Source organism: Lithobates pipiens, unplaced genomic scaffold (genome assembly GCF_037356315.1).
Source record: "Lithobates pipiens isolate NorthernLeopardFrog02 unplaced genomic scaffold, aLitPip1_a1.2 Scaffold_23, whole genome shotgun sequence".
NCBI classification, from domain to species: domain Eukaryota; kingdom Metazoa; phylum Chordata; class Amphibia; order Anura; family Ranidae; genus Lithobates; species Lithobates pipiens.
In genome coordinates, this window is record NW_027507785.1 from 130,540,020 (window position 1) to 130,563,212 (window position 23,193).

The 23,193-nt window shown below is 41.4% G+C and overlaps 1 protein-coding gene across 2 annotated transcripts in view; it reads left to right on the top strand.

Moving 5' to 3' along the window:
* CSNK1E (casein kinase 1 epsilon) overlaps positions 1-15,139 on the top strand; it is an 89,402-nt gene extending 74,263 nt beyond the window's left edge. The window contains exons 8-11 of one of the 2 annotated variants that reach the window (XM_077452361.1): positions 8,449-8,641; positions 9,008-9,147; positions 11,737-11,798; positions 13,803-15,139. In XM_077452361.1, coding sequence (XP_077308487.1) covers positions 8,449-8,641; positions 9,008-9,147; positions 11,737-11,769 — 366 coding nt within the window. In that variant the 3' untranslated portion in view covers positions 11,770-11,798; positions 13,803-15,139. The remainder of the gene's footprint in view (positions 1-8,448; positions 8,642-9,007; positions 9,148-11,736; positions 11,799-13,802) is intronic. The other variant, XM_077452362.1, reaches the window with a different exon arrangement.
* Positions 15,140-23,193: the final 8,054 nt, after the last annotated feature.

A 23,193-nucleotide genomic window follows, 5' to 3' on the forward strand; every position in this document is an offset into this window, starting at 1 on the left:
TAGGGAACCGGCTGTGAACTTACGTTGGGAGCACGCAAGAGCCAATCTGAAAATCCTCTGGGTTGCCAACATTGTGATAACCCTGGACAGGTAAGTGTCCTAATATGAATAGTCAGCAGCTACAGTATTTGTAGCTGCTTACTTAAAAAAAAAATTCGTGGGAGGGCGGAACTCCTCTTTAACTAGCTTACTTTCAAAGACCCATGGTTAAAAAATGTGCACTAATCTCACTGCTCAGTAGGCTGATAGAATAGTAGATAAATTGAAACAGTCCTACAAAATGGTGTTTTAAAGGTTCTTACAAACAGGATTAAATGGGCAATGTGAGTCAACCCTTCCTGACTGAACTTGGCTAAGTGCTGTCAGGGCAAAATGAGTGTCTGGCATAGATTTTTCAAGTCTTTCGCTATTGTCTTCTGCAAAAAGATGTTTCCTTCTTCTCATTTCCTGTTTGTTCAGTCTAAATTTGAATATTTTGTATCCATTTTTATTTTTTTTAATGATCGGTCAGGAACAGTATCTTACCTGCACAGTCAACCGCCATTTAGCAATGTAACTGTTCACTGGTAACTCCGGATACCCATGAATCTCACTCTGCAAAGTTCCCATAATATGACTATAAACTTGATTAGCAGTGCTACCCAAGTTCACCTACTTTCGGAACCTGGAACAAATCAACCAAAAAAAACAATATAGTTGTACCTTAAAATAAACAAGTAACACACCTGGGTAAGAAAACTTCCCATAAAAGCCATATGTCAGAATGATCAGTAGGCACAGGCTGTTGAAGATGCTTGGAAAAGTTGCTTTGCCCTGTCCACTTTTTCAAGCCACTGGCAGCACAATCAGGTTGGGTGTGGCTAAGCTTGATGTCCCCCGGAAAAGTCAAAACTTACATATAAAACCTACAGTATCTTGCAAAAAGTCAGTACACCTCACATTTTTGTAAATATTTTATTACATCTTTTCATGTGACACTGAGGAAATAACACTTTACATTGTAGCAAAGTAGTGATTGTACAGCTTGTATAGCAGTGTAAATTTGCTGTCCCCTCAAAAGAACTTCACACACAGCCGTTAATGTCTAAACCGATGGCAACAAAAACGAGTACACCCCCAGTGAAAATGTCCAAATTGGGCCCTAATAGCCATTTTCCCTCCCCGGTGTCATGTCACTTGTTAGTGTAAATTATAAGGCTGTGGCGCTAAACCCTTTAAGTGAAGTGATGAATTAACCTATCATCCAAACCTGGTGTTTGTTATTTAAAAGATTTTCTGTGATCAAATGTGGAGTTAACTGTCGTGTTCCATCATAATTGAAATTAAAATTAAAGTTGAAACCAAAGTGGGTATTAAATTATCTTATACGTGTCAGCCTATTATAGGTAGATGCTAAAAACATGTAAACTTTCAGTTAGGTGTGCAAAAATGTTGAAGTTGTTGCTTATGTTCAGCGATGTGCTAATTTGAAGTAGACTGTGCAAACATGTGCAAAGAAATGTGCAAAAAATTAATGTGCAAAAAACAACTACCGATCAAGACAGCTAAGGGTCATAAATAATTCAACCAGTAATCGTATAATGGCGCAACATATATACAGAAGCAACTAAGGATCAGAAGTATTTTCAGCCAATAATCGCATGAAGACGCATTTATGTCCAATATAAGTCCAAAAATAAAATATTTGGCTTAATAATACTGCCTCTGCAGATTGTTGTTTGTTATTGGTGCATAGAATCAATAGGGAATAATTGGTTCACTCGTGCAAATGGTGTAGGTTTTCAATAAGAGAACTTCATCCCCGGTGCGCCACTCAGTGCTATAATATGTGAATGCTCTCACCAGAGTTAATGCCCCACAATGGGGCTGGATGGACCTTCACAATGTAAGCCACTGTGCCGCTCTCTGGCTGTTGCTGGTGCACTGGGTGAAGCTTCGTTGTTCCGTCCGTATGGTATCCAACGTTAATTATATATGAGGAAAGACATATCCATAGCGTAATACAGTCTTAATCAGATCGTTCGTTTATTAATATTAAAATGTACTCACATTTGACATTAAAAGCATATGCGTATAGAGAAAACTCAGCCGTTCGTCTCAAACGAGTGCACACAACGTGGCCACGCCCTACGCGTTTCGTCACTACGACTTCCTCTGGAGCGGCCATATTGGTGCACCTTACTACTTTAAATAGGGTGCAGTGCTCTCACAGCGCCTGCGCTGGACTGACAGCGCCATTTTAGGTGTGGGATGCCCTTACTCTGCTAGGGATGAACACAGTTACTTCCCTTGTAACGCCCTAAGGGAGGGTGGATTAAATTTGCCTTGGAGCACTGCAGCCTACCTATGTATCTTTAAACCATACCCAATTTAGATGATATCCCTTAGCATTTTCTTATTATGTTATTGTTGTTTTAAACCGAGAAAACTTAGGGAGGAGTATGTGTAATTATTTCTATCTGGGGAATATCGAATAGGTAACTCCCAGGTAAAATTAGGACAGGAGAGAAAAAAAGGGGTATTGAATGGAATAAAAATACAGTAAATATATGTATGGACACATATAAAATTCACATATATATCAAAACACATATGTAAAAATCCATAAAAAACTACATATATAAAAAAACACTACATATATAAAATATCATCACATGTATGAAAGATCCATGCATATATAAGGAATCCATGTATGTATAAAGATGGGGTACGTACTAATAAAATCCCACTGTATAATTAATGCTGGAGAGAAACGCATGAAAGTTCATGGAAAATTATGTAATGTTATTAAAAAAGTTTATTTGTATGTAAATTAAGAAGATATAAAAAATATATGAACGAGGAGATTATTCTAGAGGGAAGTTTTTTGAAAGAAGAGTTTCTTTCGGGAAAAAATTATTATTTTAAAATCTTTTTTAAAATCTTTTTTTAAAAAGACTTTTTCAAAGTCTTTTCTAAAAAATTCTTTCATTTATATATTTGTAGAGGTACAGGGAAGGTCTATTTAGAGTTGTCCTATAGGTGATGGTAGTGCTTGTGACTTTTAGTTCCAAACGGGGGGACCTTAAGATTGTTATTTCTCCCCGAATGTGGGTGAGACTGTTTTTTGGTAGTGCTAAAAATAGCAATTAAAGAATGTATTCTAACCTGCAAATAATTACATGTGAATATGGAGTATATGAAGGGACATTCATATGTTTAAAGTGTCTGATAGTCAAGTGGTGTTGTAATTCCGACCCATCTAATGTATTTTGAATGAATAACATTCGACCCGAATCACTTGTTAGTGTTTACAAGGTCTCAGGTGTGAAAGGGGAGCAGGTGTGTTAAATTTGCTGTTATCACTCACACACCTAATTACAGAAGAGAAAGAACTCTGAGGATCTGAAAGAGTTGTTGCGCTACATAAAGATGGCCTAGGCTATAAGAAAATTGCCAAGACCCTGAAACTGAGCTGCAGCACAATGGCCTAGACCATACAGTGTTTTAACAGGACAGGTTTCACTCAGAACAGGTCTCACCATGGTCGACCAAAGAAGTTGAGTACATGTTTTCAGCATCATATCCTGAGGTTGTCTTTGGAAAATAGACCTATAAGTGCTGCAAGCATTGCTGCAGAGGTTGAAGGGGGTGGGGGGGGGGGGTTAGCCTGTCAGTGCTCAGACCATACGCAGCACACCGCATCAAAATCTGCATGGCTGTCATCCCAGAAGGAAGCCTCTTCTAAAAATGGTGCACAAGAAAGCCTGCAGTTTGCTGAAGACAAGCAGACTAAGGACATAATTACATAGTAGGTGAGGTCGAAAAAAGACAAAAACTCCATCAAGTCCAACCTATGTGTGTGATTATATGTCAGTATTACATTGTATATCCCTGTATGTTGCAGTCGTTCAGGTGCTTATCTTGAAACTATCGGTCCCCCGCTGAGACCACTGCCTGTAGAAGGGAATTCTACATCCTTGCCGCACTTACAGTAAAGAACCTTCTACGTAGTTTAAGGTTAAACCTCTTTTCTTCTAACTTTAATGAGTGGCCACGAGTCTTGTTAAACTCCCTTCCACGAAAAGGTTTTACCCCTATTGTGGGGTCAACAGTGTGGTATTTGTATATTGAAATCATATCCCCTCTCAAGCGTCTCTTCTCAAGGGAGTATTCAGTGCTCGCAACCTTTCCTCATAACTAATATCCTCCAAACCCTTTATTGGCGTTGCTGCCCTTCTGTGTACTCGCTCCATTTCCAGTACATCCTTCCTTACATAGTTAGGTTGAATAAAGACACCAGTCCATCCAGTTCAACCTGAGTGACTGTCTACAATTGTCCCTATCCTTGTACATTGCACACTCACATTGGTCCCTACCCTCAAGGAGCCCACAATCCAAGGTCTCCATTCATATACTAGGGTCAATTTTGAACAGAAGCCAATTAACCTACCTGCATGTCTTTGGAGTGTGGGAGGAAACCGGAGTACCCGGAGGAAACCCACGCAGGCACAGGGAGAACATGCAAACTCCAGGCAGGTAGTGTCGTGGTTGGGATTTGAACCAGCTACGCTTCTTACTGCTAGGCGAGAGTGCTAACCACTACACCACTGGTGCCCAGAACTGCACAGCATACTCTAGGTGCGGTCGGACCAGAGTCTTGTAGAGCGGGAGAATTATCGTTTTATCTCTGGCATTAATCCCCTTTTTAATGCATGCCAATATTCTGTTTGCTTTGTTAGCAGCAGCTTGGCATTGCATGCCATTGCTGAGCCTATCTTCTACTAGGACCGCCAGGTCCTTGTCCATCCTAGATTCCCCCAGAGGTTCCCCCCCAGTGTAAAGATTTCATTCATATTTTTGCCACCCAAATGAATTATTTTACATTTTTCTACATTGAACCTACTTTACCATGTAGTTACCCACCCCATTCATTTGTGCAGATCTTTTTGCAAGGTTTCCACTTCCTGCAGAGAAGTTATTGCCCTGCTTAGCTTGGTATCGTCCGCAAATGCAGATATTGAATGGTTGAATGGTTTACCCCATCCTTCAGGTCGTTTATAAACAAATTAAACAGGATTGGTCCCAACATAGAACCCTGGGAGACCCCCTACCCACCCCTAACCATTCTGAGTACTCCCCATTTATCACCATCCTCTGAACTCGCCCTTTGTAACCAGTTTTCAATCCATGTACTCGCCCTATGGTCCATGTCAACGGACCTTATTTTGTACAGTAAATGTGTATGGGGAACTGTGTCAAATGTGTCTGCGGGCCTTCCTTTATCTAGATGGCAACTCGCCTCCTCATAGAAAGTTAATAGATTGGTTTGGCAAGAACGGTTCTTCATGAATCCATGCTGGTTACTGCTAATGATACCGTTCTCATTACTAAAATCTTGTATATAGTGCCTTATCCCCTCCAAGAGTTTACATACTATTGATGTAAGGCTAAATGGTCTGTAATTCCCAGGAATGTATTTTGGGCCCTCTAAATATTGGTGCTACATTGGCTTTTCTCCAATCAGCTGGTACCATTCCAGTCAGTAGACTGTCAGTTAAAATTGGGAACAATGGTCGAATTACTTGACTGAGCTCCCTAAGTACCCTCGGGTGCAAGCCGTCTGGTTCCATTGCTTTATTAATGTTAAGTTTCCCAAGTCAAATTTTAATTCTGTCCTCTGTTAACCATGGGGGTGCTTCCTGTAATGTGTCATGAGGATAACTGGATTACTGGAACCATGTCCTGTGGTCTGACGCGACCAAGATGAGCCTTTTTGGTTCAGATGGTGTCAAGCGTGTGTGGTACAAAGACAAGTGTGTCTTGCCTGCAGTCAAGCATGGTGGTGGGAGAGTCATGGTCTGGGCTGCATGATTGCTGCTGGCACTGGGGAGCTACAGTTCATTGAGGGAACCATGAATACCAATGTTTACTGTGACATACTGAAGTGGAGCATGATCCGCTTTCTTCTTGACTGGACTGCAGGGCAATATTTAAACATAACAACCCCAAACACACCTCCAAGGTGACCACTGCCATGCTACAGAAGCTGCAGGTAAAGGTGATGGACTAGCCAAGCATGTCTCCAGATCTAAACCCTATTGAGCATCTGTGAGGCCTCATCAAACAGAAGGTGGAGGAGTGCAAGGTCTCTAACATCAACCAGCTCCGCAATGTCGACATGGAGCTGGTGGAAGTATACTCCAGTGGCAACCTGTGAAGCTCTGGTGAACTCCATGCCCAAGAGGGTTAAGGCAGTGCTGGAAAATAATGGCGGCCACACAAAATATTGACACATTGGGCCCCAATTTGGACATTTTCACTTAGGGTTGTACTCTTTTGTTGCCAGCGGTTTAGATATTAATGGCTGTGTGTTGAGTTATTTTGAAAGAACAGAAAATTTACACTATTATACAAGCTGTACACTCACTACTTTACATTGTAACAAAGTGTAATTTCTTCAGTGTTGTCACATGAAAATATGTATATTTTAGAGGTATACTCACTTTTGTTGCCAGTACTTAAACATTAATGGCTGTGTGTTGCCGCATGAGAAGATATAATAAAATAATCACAAAAATGTGAGGGGTGTACCCACTTTTGTGAAATACTTTATATACAGTCCATATATATTTGGACACAGGCACAAAATTAGCTTTTTTCAGGTATTTACCAAAACATATTCAAGCTATAGTTATATAATGGACATGGGCTAAAAGTGCACACTCTTGGGTTTTGAGGCTATGTACATCCAAATCAGAGGAAGGGTTTATGGAATACAGCTCTCAAGAATAGCCATCTCCTTTTTCAAGAGACCAAAAGTAATTGGACAATTGAATCAAAAGCTGTTTAATGGCCAGGTGTGGGCTACTCCTTTTTGTTATTTCTTCATCAATTAAGCAGGTAAAAGGTCTGGAATTGATTCAAAGTGTGGTATTTGCATTTGGAGTCTATTGCTGTGAACCTACATCATGGGTTTAAAGGAGCTATCCATGCAAGTGAAACATGGCATTGTAAGGCTTCAAAAAGGAAATAAACCACCAGAGCGATAGCAGCAACATTGGGCGTGGCCAAACCAACATCATGGTACATTTTGAGGAAAGAACGCACTGGTGAACTCAGCAACATAAAAAGGCCTGGACGTCCACGTAATACAACAGCGGTGAATGATCGCAGGATCCTCCCTATGATAAAGAAAAACCCATTCACAACATCCAGACAAGAGGACACTCTCCAGGAGGTGGGCACATCCTTGTCAAAGTCTACAATCAAAAGAAGACCTCACAATGGCATATACAGAGGAGGTTCTCCACAAAGTGCAAACCATTCATACGCCTGAAGGATGGAAAAGCCTGACTAGACTTTGCCACAAAACATCTAAAAAAAAAAAAAAAAAAGCCAGACCAGTTCTGGAAAGGCATTCTTTGGACTGATGAAACTAAGATTAATCTGTACCAGAATGATGGGAAGAAAAAAGTGTGGAGAGGACTCGGAATAGCTCATGATCCAAAGCACACAACGTCCTCTGTAAAATATGGTGGAGACAGTGTGATGGCATGGGCATGCATGGCTTTTAGTGGCACTGGGTCATTGATGTTTATTGATGATGTGACCGAAGACAGAAGCAGCCGGATGAATTCTGCAGTATTAGAGAGAGATATACTGTCCAGATTCAGTCAAATGCAGCAGAGTTTTTTTGGACGGCGCTTCACAGTACAGATGGACAATGATCCAAAACACACTGCAAACGACCCAGGAGATTTTGAAGGAAAAGTGGAATATTCTGCAATGGCTGAGTCAATCGCTCAATCTCAACCCAATTGAGCATTTCACTTGTTGAAGGCAAAACTAAAGGCAGAAAGACCCACAAAGAACTGAACACAGCTGCAGTTAGAGCCTGGCAAAGCATCAGAAAGGAGGGAACCCAATTTTTGGTCATGTCCATGGTTTCCAAACATCAGGCAGTCATTGCTAGTAAAGGATTCTCAACAAAATAATAAAAATTAACATTTTATTTATGATTAGATTTGTCCAATTACATTTGAGCCCCTAAAAATGGTTGCAGTTCCTAAAATTTGTACTTGATATTTATGTTCAACCCCTTGAATTAAAGCAGAAAGTCTGCACTTCAGATTCTTTTGAATTGTTTCTTTTCATTTTATTCTGGTGGCATACAGAGCCAAAAGTATGAAAAGTGTGCCTGTGTTCAAATATATATGGACCTAACTGTATAGAACAGCATATGTATCAGGATATATTGATAATTTTAACATTGACTTTCGCTAAAGGTGACATCTGCCTATGCATTATTTCTCATCACATACGTCGTTTGAATTCACCATGCTTGTGAGAAGTATAATTTTAACCTTCATTTTAAGAATGCATTCTGATTTTCTGCAAAAATCATAAACCAGTTTTCATGCTTTTCATTTTTTTTAAGAACAAAATTCTAAATTATGTTCTATGTAGGGTGCAGCCCGGAATCCAGAAGATATGGACAGGGAAAGAAGAGAACATGATAGAGAAGAGCGGATGGGCCAGCTCAGAGGTTCTACAACTAGAGCGTTACCCCCTGGTCCTCCCACTGGTGCAGCCCCTAACCGGCTCAGAAATGGTGGGGAACCAGTAGCCTCTACTCCAGCATCCCGAATTCAGCAGAGTGGTAAGCAAGACTTTGCAAAGTGCTTTTCCTTTAATCTATTTTTCTTATTTTAATGCCCCTTTTCTTTGAGCTGTAGATTTATGGGTGCTTTTTAGCAGAGGCCAAAAATTGAGAATTTCTATATCTGCAGACAGTTCTTGGAGTCATCAATTTTTTTTTTGTGTCCGAAGACCCGCAAGATGGATTCATATTGATAGTTTTTATTTTATTTTTTCATATAGTGTATTGAATTTTCAGATTACTAATAGTTTTGTATTTGTTAAATAGACACACGTTTTCAGATACAAAGTGTACATGCTGTAAAAGGCACTTCGCGGGAGCTTGTCGCAGGATACTGCTGCAACTGATTTCGTATTAATGTTCTAGGTAACACTTCTCCTCGGGCAATCTCACGGGTTGACAGAGAGCGCAAGGTCAGCATGAGGTTACATCGAGGAGCTCCAGCAAACGTGTCTTCCTCTGATCTCACAGGGCGACAAGAAGTTTCACGAATTTCAGCATCACAGGTGAGGCCTTACAGTAATTGTGAGACAGATTTCTTTTTTACTTTAATGTTAAACATATCTAAAAAACAAAGTCTTGTGAGCTACCATGTGAAAATCCAATAATTCGAGATTATTAAAAAACAGCTGCTAGTATTGATCACGTCCCATATGCTCGTGCCAAATAAATATATACCAATGTAATGCTGCGCTATCCAAAAGTAATCATATGGTAATCTTACAAAATCCTAATTGTTACTGACTACAGTTAAATAGCAGTGGTGAGATCTTCCATTCCTATGTAAAAAATCTAGTGAGCATAATAATGCAATCTTATACGATTTAAAGTTGCGTAAATAATAAAAAATTGCAATCCTATGGGATGTTTCCAATAACCTGTATAGCATCCACTCCTCTATATACACATATTGCATTCATATGAAATGGAGACATTTTGAACCCTGTACAATAATTGCAATAAATGTGATAATTGCAGTGACAACCTATAATATACATAAATCTATATAAAAGTGCATCAATATACAATAATCAATATAGAATACAAGTGCTACGGTGAGCCCATACACCAAAGGGGGAGCACAAGAGTGGACACGAGCACTTGATTGTTTTATCATCTGTTTCATCATCTGCAATGAGTACCAGAAGAATGGAGTAGTTCTGGAAGGACTTGTTGGTGTGATTTTATGGAAACAGATTAATGCATGAATTTGTTTGGCACAAGAGCACTTTAAACACTTCAATACTGCACATAGTGATATGACGTCCTTGACTTTGTGTGGGGGTTTTTATTTGAATGCAGCTACAGGCATCATTTAGATATCATTTTTTCCAGCCGGCGATTCTGTGCACGATAAGAATGATCATAGTGGCAGTTCTGCTGCTTGATCGTTCTCATGCCATCAAGGGCCTGGAGAAAGAATCGGCCGGCGCCGGATGACGACGATAGAGATTTCCAGTGACCAGATGGTCATCTCTGACTGTCGGAGGCCCGGGCATGACATCTGGTCACCGGAAATCTCTATCGTTGTCATCCGGCGCCGGCCGATTCTTTCTCCGCATTCCCGAATGTAAACAAATCTGCGATCATGGCTGTCAGCATGAGATCGGGGAATTTTTTTTTTTCGATCTCATGCTTTCCAGCAAGGAGGAGAGATGTGGGGTCTTATTGACCCCGCATCTCTCCATAAAGAGGACCTGTCACAATAGTTTCCTATTACAAGGAATGTTTACATCCCTTGTAATAGGAATAAAAGTGATCAAAAAAAAAAGTTTTTTTAAAAAGTGTAACGAAAAAAAAAGTTTTTTTTAAAAAGCCCCTGTCCCCAGTAGCTTGCGCTCAGAAGCAAACGCACACGCAAGTCCCACCCACATAAGTAAACACCATTAAAACCACATGTGAGGTATTGCTGCATGCGTTAGAACGTGTGCAACAATTCTAGCACTAGTCCTCCTCTGTAACTCTAAACTGGTAACCTGTAAAAATGTTCAAATCGTTGCCTATGGAGATTTTTAAGTACTGATGTTTGGCGCCATGCCATGACTGTGCACAATTTTAAAGCGGGACATGTTGGGTATCTATTTACTCAGCATAACATCATCTTTCACATTATAAAAAAAATTGGGTTAACTTTACTGTTTTGTTATCGTGCACGATAAAAAGTTGCAATGACCGCCATTTTATTCCCTAGGGTGTCTGGGGGTTCTGAGTCATTTTCTAGCAAAAAAATTATGATTTTTACATGTAGAAGTGCCAGAATAGGCCGGGTATTGAAGTGGTTAAACAAGGGTCACTTTATCTCTGTATTGTTGTATATTGATGCACTTTTATATAGATTTGTGTATATTATAGGTTGTCACTGCAATTATCGCACAGGGTTGCAAATTTCTCTATTTCATATGAAAGTGCCACTTTCAGAATACAATGAAATAGTGGTGAGGATTCCTCCATCCACCTCAATTGTGTGGATGGTGGAATCCCTTCATCTTTTTAGATCAGCCCGCTGGCCCACTCATCTATGGCCCTCCTAAGGCGATTAAAAATCAGCTTCTAAATCCCCAGTCCTGCTGCAGGGGTTACGAGGGTAATATCTGTGGCAAATGTATTTCCAGTGAGCCCCAGACCCGTGTCAGATTTTACTGTTGTTGGAGGCTTTGTTGGAGAGATTCAGAGCCCCGGTTAGCAGTAAAACCTTGCAGGGGTTCTAAACTGTTTCAATTCTATCCAAAACTATGAAAGAGTTTTAGGTAGAGACATCTTTAATAACCCTAAATGATTCAATTGAAATGTACTGTGTATGTGATAGACTGAACTCTTTCTTTTGTAGTTAAACATACTCCAGGTTTATTGTATGTTTGTGTCAGAAGATAGTCATTTAATAACTATATGTTCCCACACATGTAAGCCATGTAACACTAATGCGGGTGCAAGTGTGAGGCTGTTGTGTAGTACAATTTCAAGGAACAGCTCCAACAGGGCTAAATATATAAAAAAAAAAATCTTGAATCCATTTATATAATTCACAATAAACATACAGAATTCTTTCACTTGATTAGTGCTTGCAGTTCATTTGACCTTTCTTCTCTTCTGTTCAGGCCAGCGTACCATTTGACCATCTTGGAAAATGAGGGCTGCCATTGGACCAATATTTGCTTAGGTGAGTTGTTTTTTGTGTTATATATTTTTTTCATTTTTTTGTGTTTAAATGGTATTCCTGTTTCATCAATATACCTCAGATTAGGGTTTTGTTTAGGCCCCTTTCACACTGGCATGGGAGCATCATCGGTGGTAAAAATTGCTATTTTTAGCGTTGATTTACCGTCATTTTATCGACGGTATTTGGCCAATTGTGGGGTGGTTTTAACCCCCCGCTAGTGGCTGAAAAAGGATTAAAACCCGCCGGCAAAGTGCTGCTGTGGGCAGGATCGGTTTAGGAGCAGTGTATATGCCGCTCCAAAGATACTGCTAGCAGGACTTTTTTTGGTGTCCTGCCAGAGCACCGATCCAGTGTGAAAGCCCTCAGGGCTTTCACATTGGAGAGACAGCAGCGGCTTTGCAAGCGCTATTTTTGGCTCTGTAGTGCCTGCAATGTGCCCCTGTGTGAAAGGGGCCTTAGGAAAAGGAAAATTAGATTGCTTGATGAGCAAAGCTGCAACAAGCATAGTAGCAGAAAAAGCTTCACTCCGAAAAAAAGTTACATGTAACATTTGTAGACGTGTGTCATCAGTGGAGATTCCCCCTCTTTGCTGGTATATAGTTGGTAAGGATGTTAATGGTGAATGAGTTTCCCATTGGGGCTGCAGCTCACGTACCATGAAATAGCCCATACTGTAAAGTCACTGATGAGAGGTCTGATATGTTCCCTCTGTCTTTCCTCCGCAAGCTCAGACTATGTGATTGGCCAGAGCCACAATGTCACTCCTGCGCATGCACACAGGAGCCCTTGGTTCTGGCACAAAGCTCTGAAGTTCTGGCAAAGTATACCAGACCTTCAGAGTGCTTACGCCAGTGATATGATGGCACGTTTAGGAGATATTCATTTTACCTACAGGTAAGCCTTATAGGCTTACCTGTAGGTAAAAATGACCAAGTAAGGTTTCTAACCTCTTTAATGCGTGTGAAGTTGTTTCTTTTCTATGTGCTGTATAGATGTTTGTTCAGGTGTGGTATAATTCCTGAAAAGTTGGTTTCCAGATGTAAATCTCAGCATGAATTGGACTGACAATCTATAAGCTCTATGGAAAGCTTCAGACAGACCTATTTTGGGTCAAGCTGCTATTAAAAATATAGAAACCTAGATGTCATGGAAGTTTTCAAAGCATCACCGGTTTGGTACAGCAGGCACTTGAGATTTACTATTTAGGGCTTCAGGGTCTCCGAGTTCTGGGGAATTCTGGTGTGCAAATTTGGACCAGCTCCTATGATCACACCACACCCACAAACACTAAACGCAGAGATGTGAGCGCACGCTTCCAGTTCTTTACCTCAGTACTGGCCCATCATTGAGTGGTGGCTTCACTGACCAGTAAGGGTAAGTATGGGAAGGTGGGCAAACTCCAACTTGTGAGAGCTGGTGGAAATGTGCATTCTAGAGCACCCCAGAGTTTGAGTCTTCCTGGGAACTTGAGTCACTGAACTGACTTGTAGCTACCCAAAAACTGCTAAGCTTTACGAATGTTAAGTTAGAAATCTTGTATGAGCTCAGATTCTTAAGTCCTTCTTATAGATATGTTTTCTTAAATTTTCTTAATTATGGCTAGCCATAATTAAGCAAACTGCACGGAACCAAGCTGCTTATTGCATGACACACGGAGCTTCCAAAGTTTTACACCTATAATCTGAGTAAATGTTGGTTAGTCATGAAACGTGTTATTTGGTGTTCACTAAATATTACCGTACTTTTTATCTTATACACTCCATTCCAACAGAATTTTATTTTGCGCTAATACCTCATAGATCTCTGCATCAGCTCATACACTCATCAAATAGGCACTTCTGCAAAACGGAGAAGTTGCGGGGGGGGGGGTTTTTTTTTTTACTCTATAGCTAGACTGAAAAAATATTTATGAGCAAAGACCATTCAGAAAATGGGGTTGTGTACTGCCTTAAAGGTAAATTCCTTTATCACACATTAACTTTTTTTTTTCTCTTTTCTCCCCAGTGTCTTCACTGTATTTCATTTTCTTTTAAAGATGAGAATTTAATTTTTTTAACTTTTATTTTCTGCCACTGAAGAGAGCCACACAGAAGATGCTGGTTCTGGCACAGATATGGAAGAACTGATGCGTCAGGGAGGAGGCTCGCGGCTCCGCTTCCCTTCCAGATATGTTGGCAGTCCAGGACAGCGGATGTTCTTCCTGCTTTCTCTAAACTGAACACTACAACTACATATAGATATATACTGTATATATTTTTCCTTTTTTTATTTTTTAGCTTACCTCCCCACATCTCTCTCCCCCCCCTCCCCCCACACCACCCCCCAAAAAAGTACTCCAACTTCACATTCTTTCCAAAATGTAAGATTTTAGCTGTACTTTATTTTTTCTATTCTATAAGAGATGGACAGAATAAGCGTGAGTTACCAGGAGAGGCATCCTCCAGCACTGCTCTGCTGCCTTTCCCAGGCTTGGATGCCCCATTGCACCTGTCTCTCCTGTCTGCACTGACAATGGAGCAATGCATAGTTTACTTTGATTTTTAGGTCGCTGAACTTTCAGGGCTAGAGAAGTGTTGGGATCTTGTTTTTTTTCCCCCACACAGATCCACAGTGGAGGCCTATCTTGATTTTAGTACATGCCAGCTTCAGAGCACCAATATAGGAAAAGGGTTTATTTTTTATTTTTTTCTCTTTTAACAGAACAGGCGGAATTTGCCCAAACAGCACTAGCTGTTGCAGCAGTTTTAGTTGTAGGTTATAATGTATTTTAGTAGTAGGTATATTGTTGGGTATTCCCCCACTGTGGCTGCTAGTGATGTTTAACTCATTTGAAACGAAAAAAAAAATGCACACAGTTTTGCAACTTACTCTCTGCCCTTCTGCAGTGACTAAAGACTGAGATGGCTGCTTACTGACTTTCGATGAAGACTGTGAAGGTGCACAAGATATTTTAATGAGGGTTGTACCAGTTAGTTGGGAAAGTCCTGGCTGGTGGGATACTGAATGTTGAAGCTCCTGTCTCCCTCCATGTCCTGGACAGTGCCCATCCTGCACCACTAGATGGCGCCATGGAACTAGATCTTACCCTCCAAACTGTTTCATATTTAACAATGTTTGGTTTCTTAATTTATTTACAATATATTTACTTTCTCTTTTTTTATTTGTGGTAACTTTTATTACTTTATAATTTAAAATAAAAAATGCAAAAAAATTAATTTGGGGGGGAAATACGCAACTTTTTTGGGGGGGTTTTGTACTTCTGTGTAAATATAGACTTTTTTCAGCTTTAATGTGTTTGTTAATTTGAGGTAATAAAGTAGAAAATGATAAAGTGGTTAAAACAGTGTCTGTTTTATTGCTAAAGTAATTTTAGATATGAATTGTGTACTGAAGTCATAGATTAATATACTGTATGTCTTGATGTATGTCAACCCATTATCTGGAAAGAACATATTCTAGAAAATAAATATTGGTACTTTTCTGAAAACATCTCTAAATTTACCTGTATGGAAAGAAATCTAAAGAATTTTGTTGTACTTGTATATCCATTTTTCATACCTACATGACAGCTAAAATATAACAAATCTGGTACCTGCAAAGATTTGGGTTTTCATGTTCTCACTTACCCCGGCCTTTTGTCTTCCATTCAGTGTTGGGTAGGCAGCTCAACCCCAGTGTGTTTTTATTTTGGCCATTTAGAGACTAACCTTTTCCTTGCTTCCTGAAAATGTGAAAGTTTTTATTACTGGAAAAAACATGGCCTTCACTCTTCATCTACATACCGGTCTGTTAGTTTAGACTGCTGCCAGGGTGGTGTTAAAACAGAGCAACTGGTTTGGATCCCAAAGCTGCAGCTACTTCAGCACATAGTGTTATAACTTTATTGATTAGTATAATAAAACTTTATAGTGGTTCTGTTAATTGAATAGAGTATTGTGTGAACTTGGATATATACTGGTCAGGTCACTGGCAGTTTTAAAGAGTCGATGAGGAGGAGATAAAACCCTTTGAACTATAACCACCAAAGATGACATGGGCAACTTTAAGTACATTTTTCATTTCCACTAAATAAAAAATAATAAACCAGTGGAACCAATCAGAGGGCCCTGTACTTCTAAAATTATGATTTGAATAGTCAAATTCTCAAGAGGACTCTGACGCCCTGCATTAACAGTAAGTCCACAATCTTTTGGCCTTATGTACACTGGGTATTTAAAAATGACACTTTTAGGGGCATTTTACTTTTTTTTTTTTTTTTTGTTCTTTTTTTTTTTTTGCCTCCAAATGCCCCTCCAATGTTGGCCTATGTGTCCATGTGCACATAGGCATTTACAGGTGTTTAAAGGCAGAAAAACAAACCCACTGCCAGTGCGTTGAAAAGCAACAATTTTTTGGTAGAAAAAAATGATTGACACACCTAAACATGAGTAAATGCACATTATTGCTAGGTGTGTTTAGAACTTGAGCATTAATTCATTTTGCTGGCCAGAATAATTATAAAACTTAACCATTAACGCTCACCAGTTTAGTGAATAAGTATAAAAAATCTGCAGCAATCGGTTTCCAACTTTCAAATAAATGATATCAAAATGCCACGCTGTGTAAAGTAACACTATGGGATGGATTTACTAAAACTTGAGGGTGCAGAATCTGGGACAGCTGTGCATGGTAGCCAAAACTTCAGCTTGTTCAATTACGCTTTGCCAAAAAAAAGTGGAAGCAGATTGGTTTCTATGCGGAGATGAACCAGTTTTTAATAAATATATGTACATAAAATTAAAATGTGATACCAGATCATTTATCTCCTGTTGGCCATCAGCCTGTATTGGCCCTAAACCGAAAAATAAATTAATAAAAAAGTTAATAGAATCCTCCAAATAGTGGCATAAATTCAAAGTCCATCCATGTGCCAGTCACAATGCAATAGAAATGTGCAAAGGTCTTTTGTTTATGCCCAGATAAAATGGCTGCTCACCTCATGGAATGGACCTTTTTTAAAGGAGCAGTTCACTTTTCAAAAAAAATAATAAATGCACTTTATTTCTGGGGCCTGGAAAGCATTGCACCAGCAATTAGCAGATCGTTGGTGCCATGCAGGTCTCCTGCAGACCTGACAGTGAATGTGTGCCCATACATCCTGACAGGCAAACGGATACACTAACTCAAACTACCACGGCGATCCACAGCGCAGTGGTAGTTCATTGAGAACTACAAGCCAACATCTGCAAAAGGATGTCGGGACTTGTAGCTTATTTATACATGTATGAATGACACGGCTGTGTGGGCGGAGCCCTGCGTGCCCGTACTGCTGCCACGGGGGCGGGGGGTTCAGTGACTGCAGCATTAGAAACATGTTACATATTTCACCCTAAAAATGGGTGGGGTATGCAACATGTTCCCAAAGGTGAACCTATCCTTTAAATGATAAAAGTTCTACACGGAACCCGTTTCCCTTTAAAGCCAGGATTAGCTTTTTGGAACTGGCTTTTTTACTGTGGATTTCCTTTCCCAGAAAAAGGTTCAAGATGGATAAATATAGCTGTTTTATGACACTCCAAAAAAATCATTGACACACCTAAATGTCTTTGCAAAAATTTGCAGCTTTAGGGGCGTCTTCGACATTGCTTTTCTCCTGTGAGCAGAAAGGTGTTCAGGAGACCCGGGAAAATGACCAGTGTGCATGAGGTCTTTAGGTTGAATAGGGTTGGGCTTCATTCAGCCCAGAAGATTGATGACAGCTAGTGGTGGCATGGGATTACCAGTTTTAGGATGAAGAGATGCTTTATTATACACAGTCTAGAGATCGGTTTATTTTTTTATTTTTTTTTTAATATTCACAATTTTGTCTGGCATTGGTGGCAACATTTCTGTTGGTGGAAAGTGCTCATGTTATGACCTGTGAGCACTGGTCTATGCGGTATTTCATTGTGAGCCCAGGCTGAGCTTCACTTTTGTTGCGAAAAAAACATTCTCAGTCTGGGTGATCTGTGTACATTGCAAAGATTTTAACAAACTTTGTTGCAGATTCATTTTTGTTGTTCTGATAGAATAGTGTGTATGTGTTTTTTTTTTTTTTTTTTCTCTGTGCATGTGCAGAGTAAATCTCTATGGGAGTGGTTGTATAATTAGCTGCTGCACCTGCAGGGCTCTGAGGAAATTGGTAAGGTCTGCATCCCTCTAGATGTGATTTTCCATATGGGAGTATCTTGCCAAAAATTACATTTTTGTTGCGGAGGGATGCCAAAAATCTGATTTGTATTTTAGTGCAGACTTCTGGGATAATCGAGCTAATCACACAAGCAGAAAATTACATTTTCGTGCGGTGTTCTATACACGTAGTCTGTGTAGAGAATACCTCCACATAGCCATATTGCATTTCACAGAAATTTATAACACTGCAGATTGAAAAGGAAAGGTAATGTTTAATAACATTCAATTACAATATGACTTAAGTCGCAATTGTATAATGTGTGTATATATTCTGACAAAAGTGAGTACACTCCTCACATTTTTGTAAATATTTTATATCTTTTCATGTGACAACACTGAAGAAATTACACTTTGCTAAAATGTAAAGTAGTGAGCTTATATAACAGTGTAAATTTGCTGCCCTCTCAAAATAACTGAATACACCGCTATTAATGTCTCGATGGCAACAAAAGTATGTCTAAGTGAAAATGTTCAAATTGGGCCCAAAAAGCAATTTTCCCTCCCTGGTGTCATGTGGCTCGTTAGTGTTACAAGTTCTCGGGTGTGAATGGGGGGCAGGTGTGCTAAATTTGGTGGTATCGCTCTCACTCTTTCATACTGGTCACTGGAAGTTCAACATGGCACCTCATGGCAAAGAACTCTGAGTATCTGAAAGAAAAAAAAGAATTGCTTTAGAGTTGCTTTACATAAAGATGGCCTAGGCCAGTGATGGCAAACCTTGGCACCCCAGATGTTTTCGAACTACATTTCCCATGATGCTCTGGCACTCTGCGGTGTAGTGGAGCATCATGGGAAATGTAGTTCCAAAACATCTGGGGTGCCAAGGTTCGCCATCACTGGCCTAGGCTATAAGAAGATTGCCAAGACCCTGAAAATGAGCAGCAGCGTGGTGGCTCAGACCATACAGGACAGGTTCCACCCACAACAGGCCATGCCATGGTCAGCCAAAGAAGTTGATTGCATGTGTGTTGCTTCATATCCAGAGGTTGTCTTCAGGAAATAGCTGTATGAGTACTGCCAGCATTGCTGCAGAGGTTGAAGAGGTGGGGGGGTCAGCCTGTCAGTGCTCAGACCATACACCACACACTGCATAAAATTGGTCTGCATGGTTGTCCTCTCAGAGGGAAGCCTCTTCTAAAGATGGTGCACAAAGCCCGCAAACAGTTTGCTTAAGACAAGCAGACTAAGGAACCATGTCCTGTGGTCTGATGAGACCAAGATAAACTTATTTGGTTCAGATGGTGTGAAGCGTGTGTGGCGGCAACCAAGTGAGGAGTACAAAGGCAAGTGTGTCATTCCTGCAGTCAAGCATGGTGGTGGGAGTGTCTTGGTCTGGGGCTGCATGAGTGCTGCCGACAGTGGGGCGCTACAGTTCATTGAGGGAACAATGAATGCCAACATGTACTGTGACATACTGAAACCGTGCATGACCCCCCTCCTCTCGGAAACTGGGCTGCAGGGCAGTATTCCAACAGGAAGCACCCTCCAGGACGACCGCTGTCTTGCTAAAGAAGCTGAGGGTAAAGGTGATGGACTGGCCAAGCATGTCTATGCTATGTGTTGAGTTATTTTGAGGGGACAGCAAATGTACACTGTTATACAAGCTGTACACTCACTACTTTACATTGTAGCAAGGTGTCATGTCTGCAGTGTTGTCACATGAAGAGATATAATAAAATATTTTCAAAAATGTGAGGGGTGTACTCACTTTTGTGAGATACTGTGTATATATAAAATGTCGGAGCCCTATGTCTGGGAGAGATATGAACCACATAAGCACGTCACAAGACTAACAAGATAAAGTAGACCTGAAGTGTGCCCTGCTCATCTCTTGGATGGTATGCCAAGAGAAGAGGGCAAAACACTTGGTTAGGGGGGTAATCATTTGAGCTCATAACGTACTACTGGGCAAGCTTGCTGAAGGCTTGTAACGTTTCTCCTAGCGGATTTGTAATGTATCGGGCAAGGCAAGTGGAATTTCCACCTGCCCATCCTCTTGATGGCATGGTCTGGTACCCGTGTTGTGATGCTGCTGCTCCTATCCGGAAGGAATATCCAGATTAGCAGCCAGGCTCAAGGCCTAAGTTAAGCGAGAGGATCCTAATGTGTCTGATGACCTGGCTACCACTCAGGGGGTTGATAAGGAAAGTTAACAATGAGCTAGACTCCGACAGGTTTGGCAGATGAGATAATGACTGGTCTAGAATGGCCACTGGGCACTAGGCGTTGTGAGTCTGGAATAGCTTGATATCTAGCCTGGGACTGGACTGTTGCATTTTGCACACTACAAGGTGCAGGATGATGTGATTCTGATGGTGTCTGCATAGTACCTGACAGCCGGGGCTGGTGGTGGGGAACTCGCTTGGACATAAGCCATAAAAGGCCAGATAGATGGCTGCTTGGAGGACCAGGCTGTTCAGTAACCCGAAGGGGGAACGTGACAGGATGGTGGACATGTCTCGGAAGATGGAGCTAGTGCCGGGTAGATGTTTGCTACTAGTTTTGGGGTTGCTGCCTGTGAATACCGCATAGGATGGTTTTGAATGCATGGGCAGAGGTCCAGGATGGTTTGGTAGGGTCCTGTAAGGAGACAAAAATGCTGGATGCCAACTAAGAGTCTGACGGTATTATGTGATAGAGCCAGCTGCGTGTGGCAGTATGATATGAAAGCCAGAAGTCGTTTTAGATCTCTCGACACTGCCCTGGGGTTTGGGGCTAGGAACCTGCCGTAGGAATTCCAGGCTGTACGATAGACCTACAGGGTGTTGCAGGATAATGACTGATTTACAAGGTGGGTCACATCACATAGGTGTTGCTTTAATCCAGTGTCAGCTGGGACCAAGGTGGGATAAGGGATGTGGTCGGGTCGGTTCCAGGTTCCTATGAGAAGAAAGACACAAAGTTATAGCGGGATAGTGCATCGGCCGAGTCTTTGCACTTGCCTGGAATATAGATGCAGTGCACTTTGAATTGATGCTGCAGGGATAGTTGCACCAGCCTGCACCGGAAGGACATAATGGCTAGCAATTTGAACCTGCCTATATTTATTATATTAGTTGTGACCTGATTGTCTGTGGCAAATGTCACTGTTTTCCCTGCCCAGATGTTGCCCCAGACTTGAGCTGCAGCCACAACGGGGTAAAGTTCGAATAGTGAAGAACTGACTGAACCCGAGGATCGGGAGGATTTCTGGTTGCCGTGGCCCTGCAAGCAATGATGGCCAAAAATTGCCAGAAAGCCTGTATAGGCTGCAGCATCCATGGCTACCCGAGGTGATGAAGAGGCTGCTGACAGAATGCACGTTGATATGCCATTCCAGTTTGTGAGAAATCTGTCCCACATTGACAAATACGTTATTGCTGTTGTGTCTAGCCTAGGAATTTGGTCGGGATCTTGCACCTGTGAAAGGAAACTAAAGAGGTGAGAGATGGGGATGATCCTCATGATGAAATCGAGCATGCCCAGCAAGGATTGTAACTGTCTCTTGGTACACCCTCGAGTAAGAGTAAAGGTGTGAACGACCGACCCGATGCGGGTTAACTTGTCGGGAAGCAGGCTGGCCTGCATGGACCGTGTGTTGGGACATCCAAAAAGGTAATGGATTGTGCTAGGCATTCTACTTTATTCTCTGCTATGGGCACATTAGATTACCAAATACCTCTTAAGCTGTCAACGTCTACTAGGGGCTCACCGGGTATTTCAATGCACAGGAAGTCATCGAGATGGATGACTTCTGGCAACGTGCCTGATGCGACAGGGTCCAGGAAAGGGACTGGGCAAAAGTGGTGTTTGCTCAATGGGCATTAATTTGAAAGCGTCTGAGATGTCTGCTTTGGACCGCCAAGCGCCTACTCCTATACTAACGATGACTTGAATGGCTAGGTCGATTGACGAATGCTTAAGGGAAGATTCTTCTGAGGGTAGTAGGGAGTTCAAACTTGGAATGTGAGAACAATGAGGTGTGGACAAATCATACACTAACAGTTTATTAGAAAACATGCCCTCGGAAAGTCCAATAGGGATGACTCTCCAGATGATAAAAGGTGACTTGGAAAAGTGGTGATCATGTACCCCCGGTCCAGTTTAGTTTGTAATAAGATGCCGATGGCTGACTCATCAGTGGCAGCTGAGAGTAGGTTCTTGTGGTCATGTGGAGCAGCGTGATGAGGCCGGTGTGAGGAAACCTGAGGGTGCATCCCTGCAAGAGGAAGGCAGCCAAGGAGGGAGTCGGGTGGGAAGATAGGTAGAACCCGAGGCACCCAATATGCATGCGGCCTAGTCATGTATTTTATTTTTTTTTAAGAGCTAAGCGATGTTCAAGCATATAGAAGCCTGGTTGCCAAGTTTTTTGTTGCTGTGACAGGGTAGGAAATACCCCTGCGCCGCAGCTCTACTGTGAACTTGGGGATGGTCCGAGCTCTGGGAGGTTGAGTGCCGCCACTTTCTGAACCCGCAGAGGGTAATGGAGGGGCAAAGGCGAAGTCTTTATGTTAAGATAAGTTGAAAAGGCAGGAGGGGACAGATGCATTGGGTAGGTAAAGATGGGGGGGGAACAAAGGAGAAAAATAAGAAGGACAGAAAAAAGAACGACAGGCATAGTGAAGAATCTGGTTTGCATACAAGTGCCGTTGAGTGGAAATTTAGAACATTCAAAAGAATGCGTGGCAGCCAAGGTGAGCCAGGAGGTGACTGGCCAGCTGCAGAATCAAAAATGATGTCCGCTAGATCCACTGCCTTAACTAATTCAGCCAGGAGAGCCCTATGTCTGAAGACCTGGCCAGGAGATGCAGCATCTAAAAGTAAAATGTGTGGCATCCCATTTATGGGGGATCTTTTATTCGGTCCTGATTCATCTAGTTGTAGATAGGACAGCTGATAAAGAAATCTTTTCCTGTTAAAACGAAAAAGCAGCCAGTTAAGTGGCTTTTTCTACCTAAAAAAAAATCGCACAAAGGGGCAAAGGCAGACAGAATGTCCTTTTCCATCCTCCTGCGCCAACAAATAAATCGCAATGACTCATCATTGCCAGTGGGAGAAAGGCTTCATAAATTCCTTCCTCACTGGGCAAGCATGACAGAAAATCCTTTTATTCTAGACATGCTGGCCCAGGGGTACAAAATAGAGATTTCGGACCTACCTCCAGAAAGATACTTTGTAACAAACCTGCCAAGGCACACAACAAAGG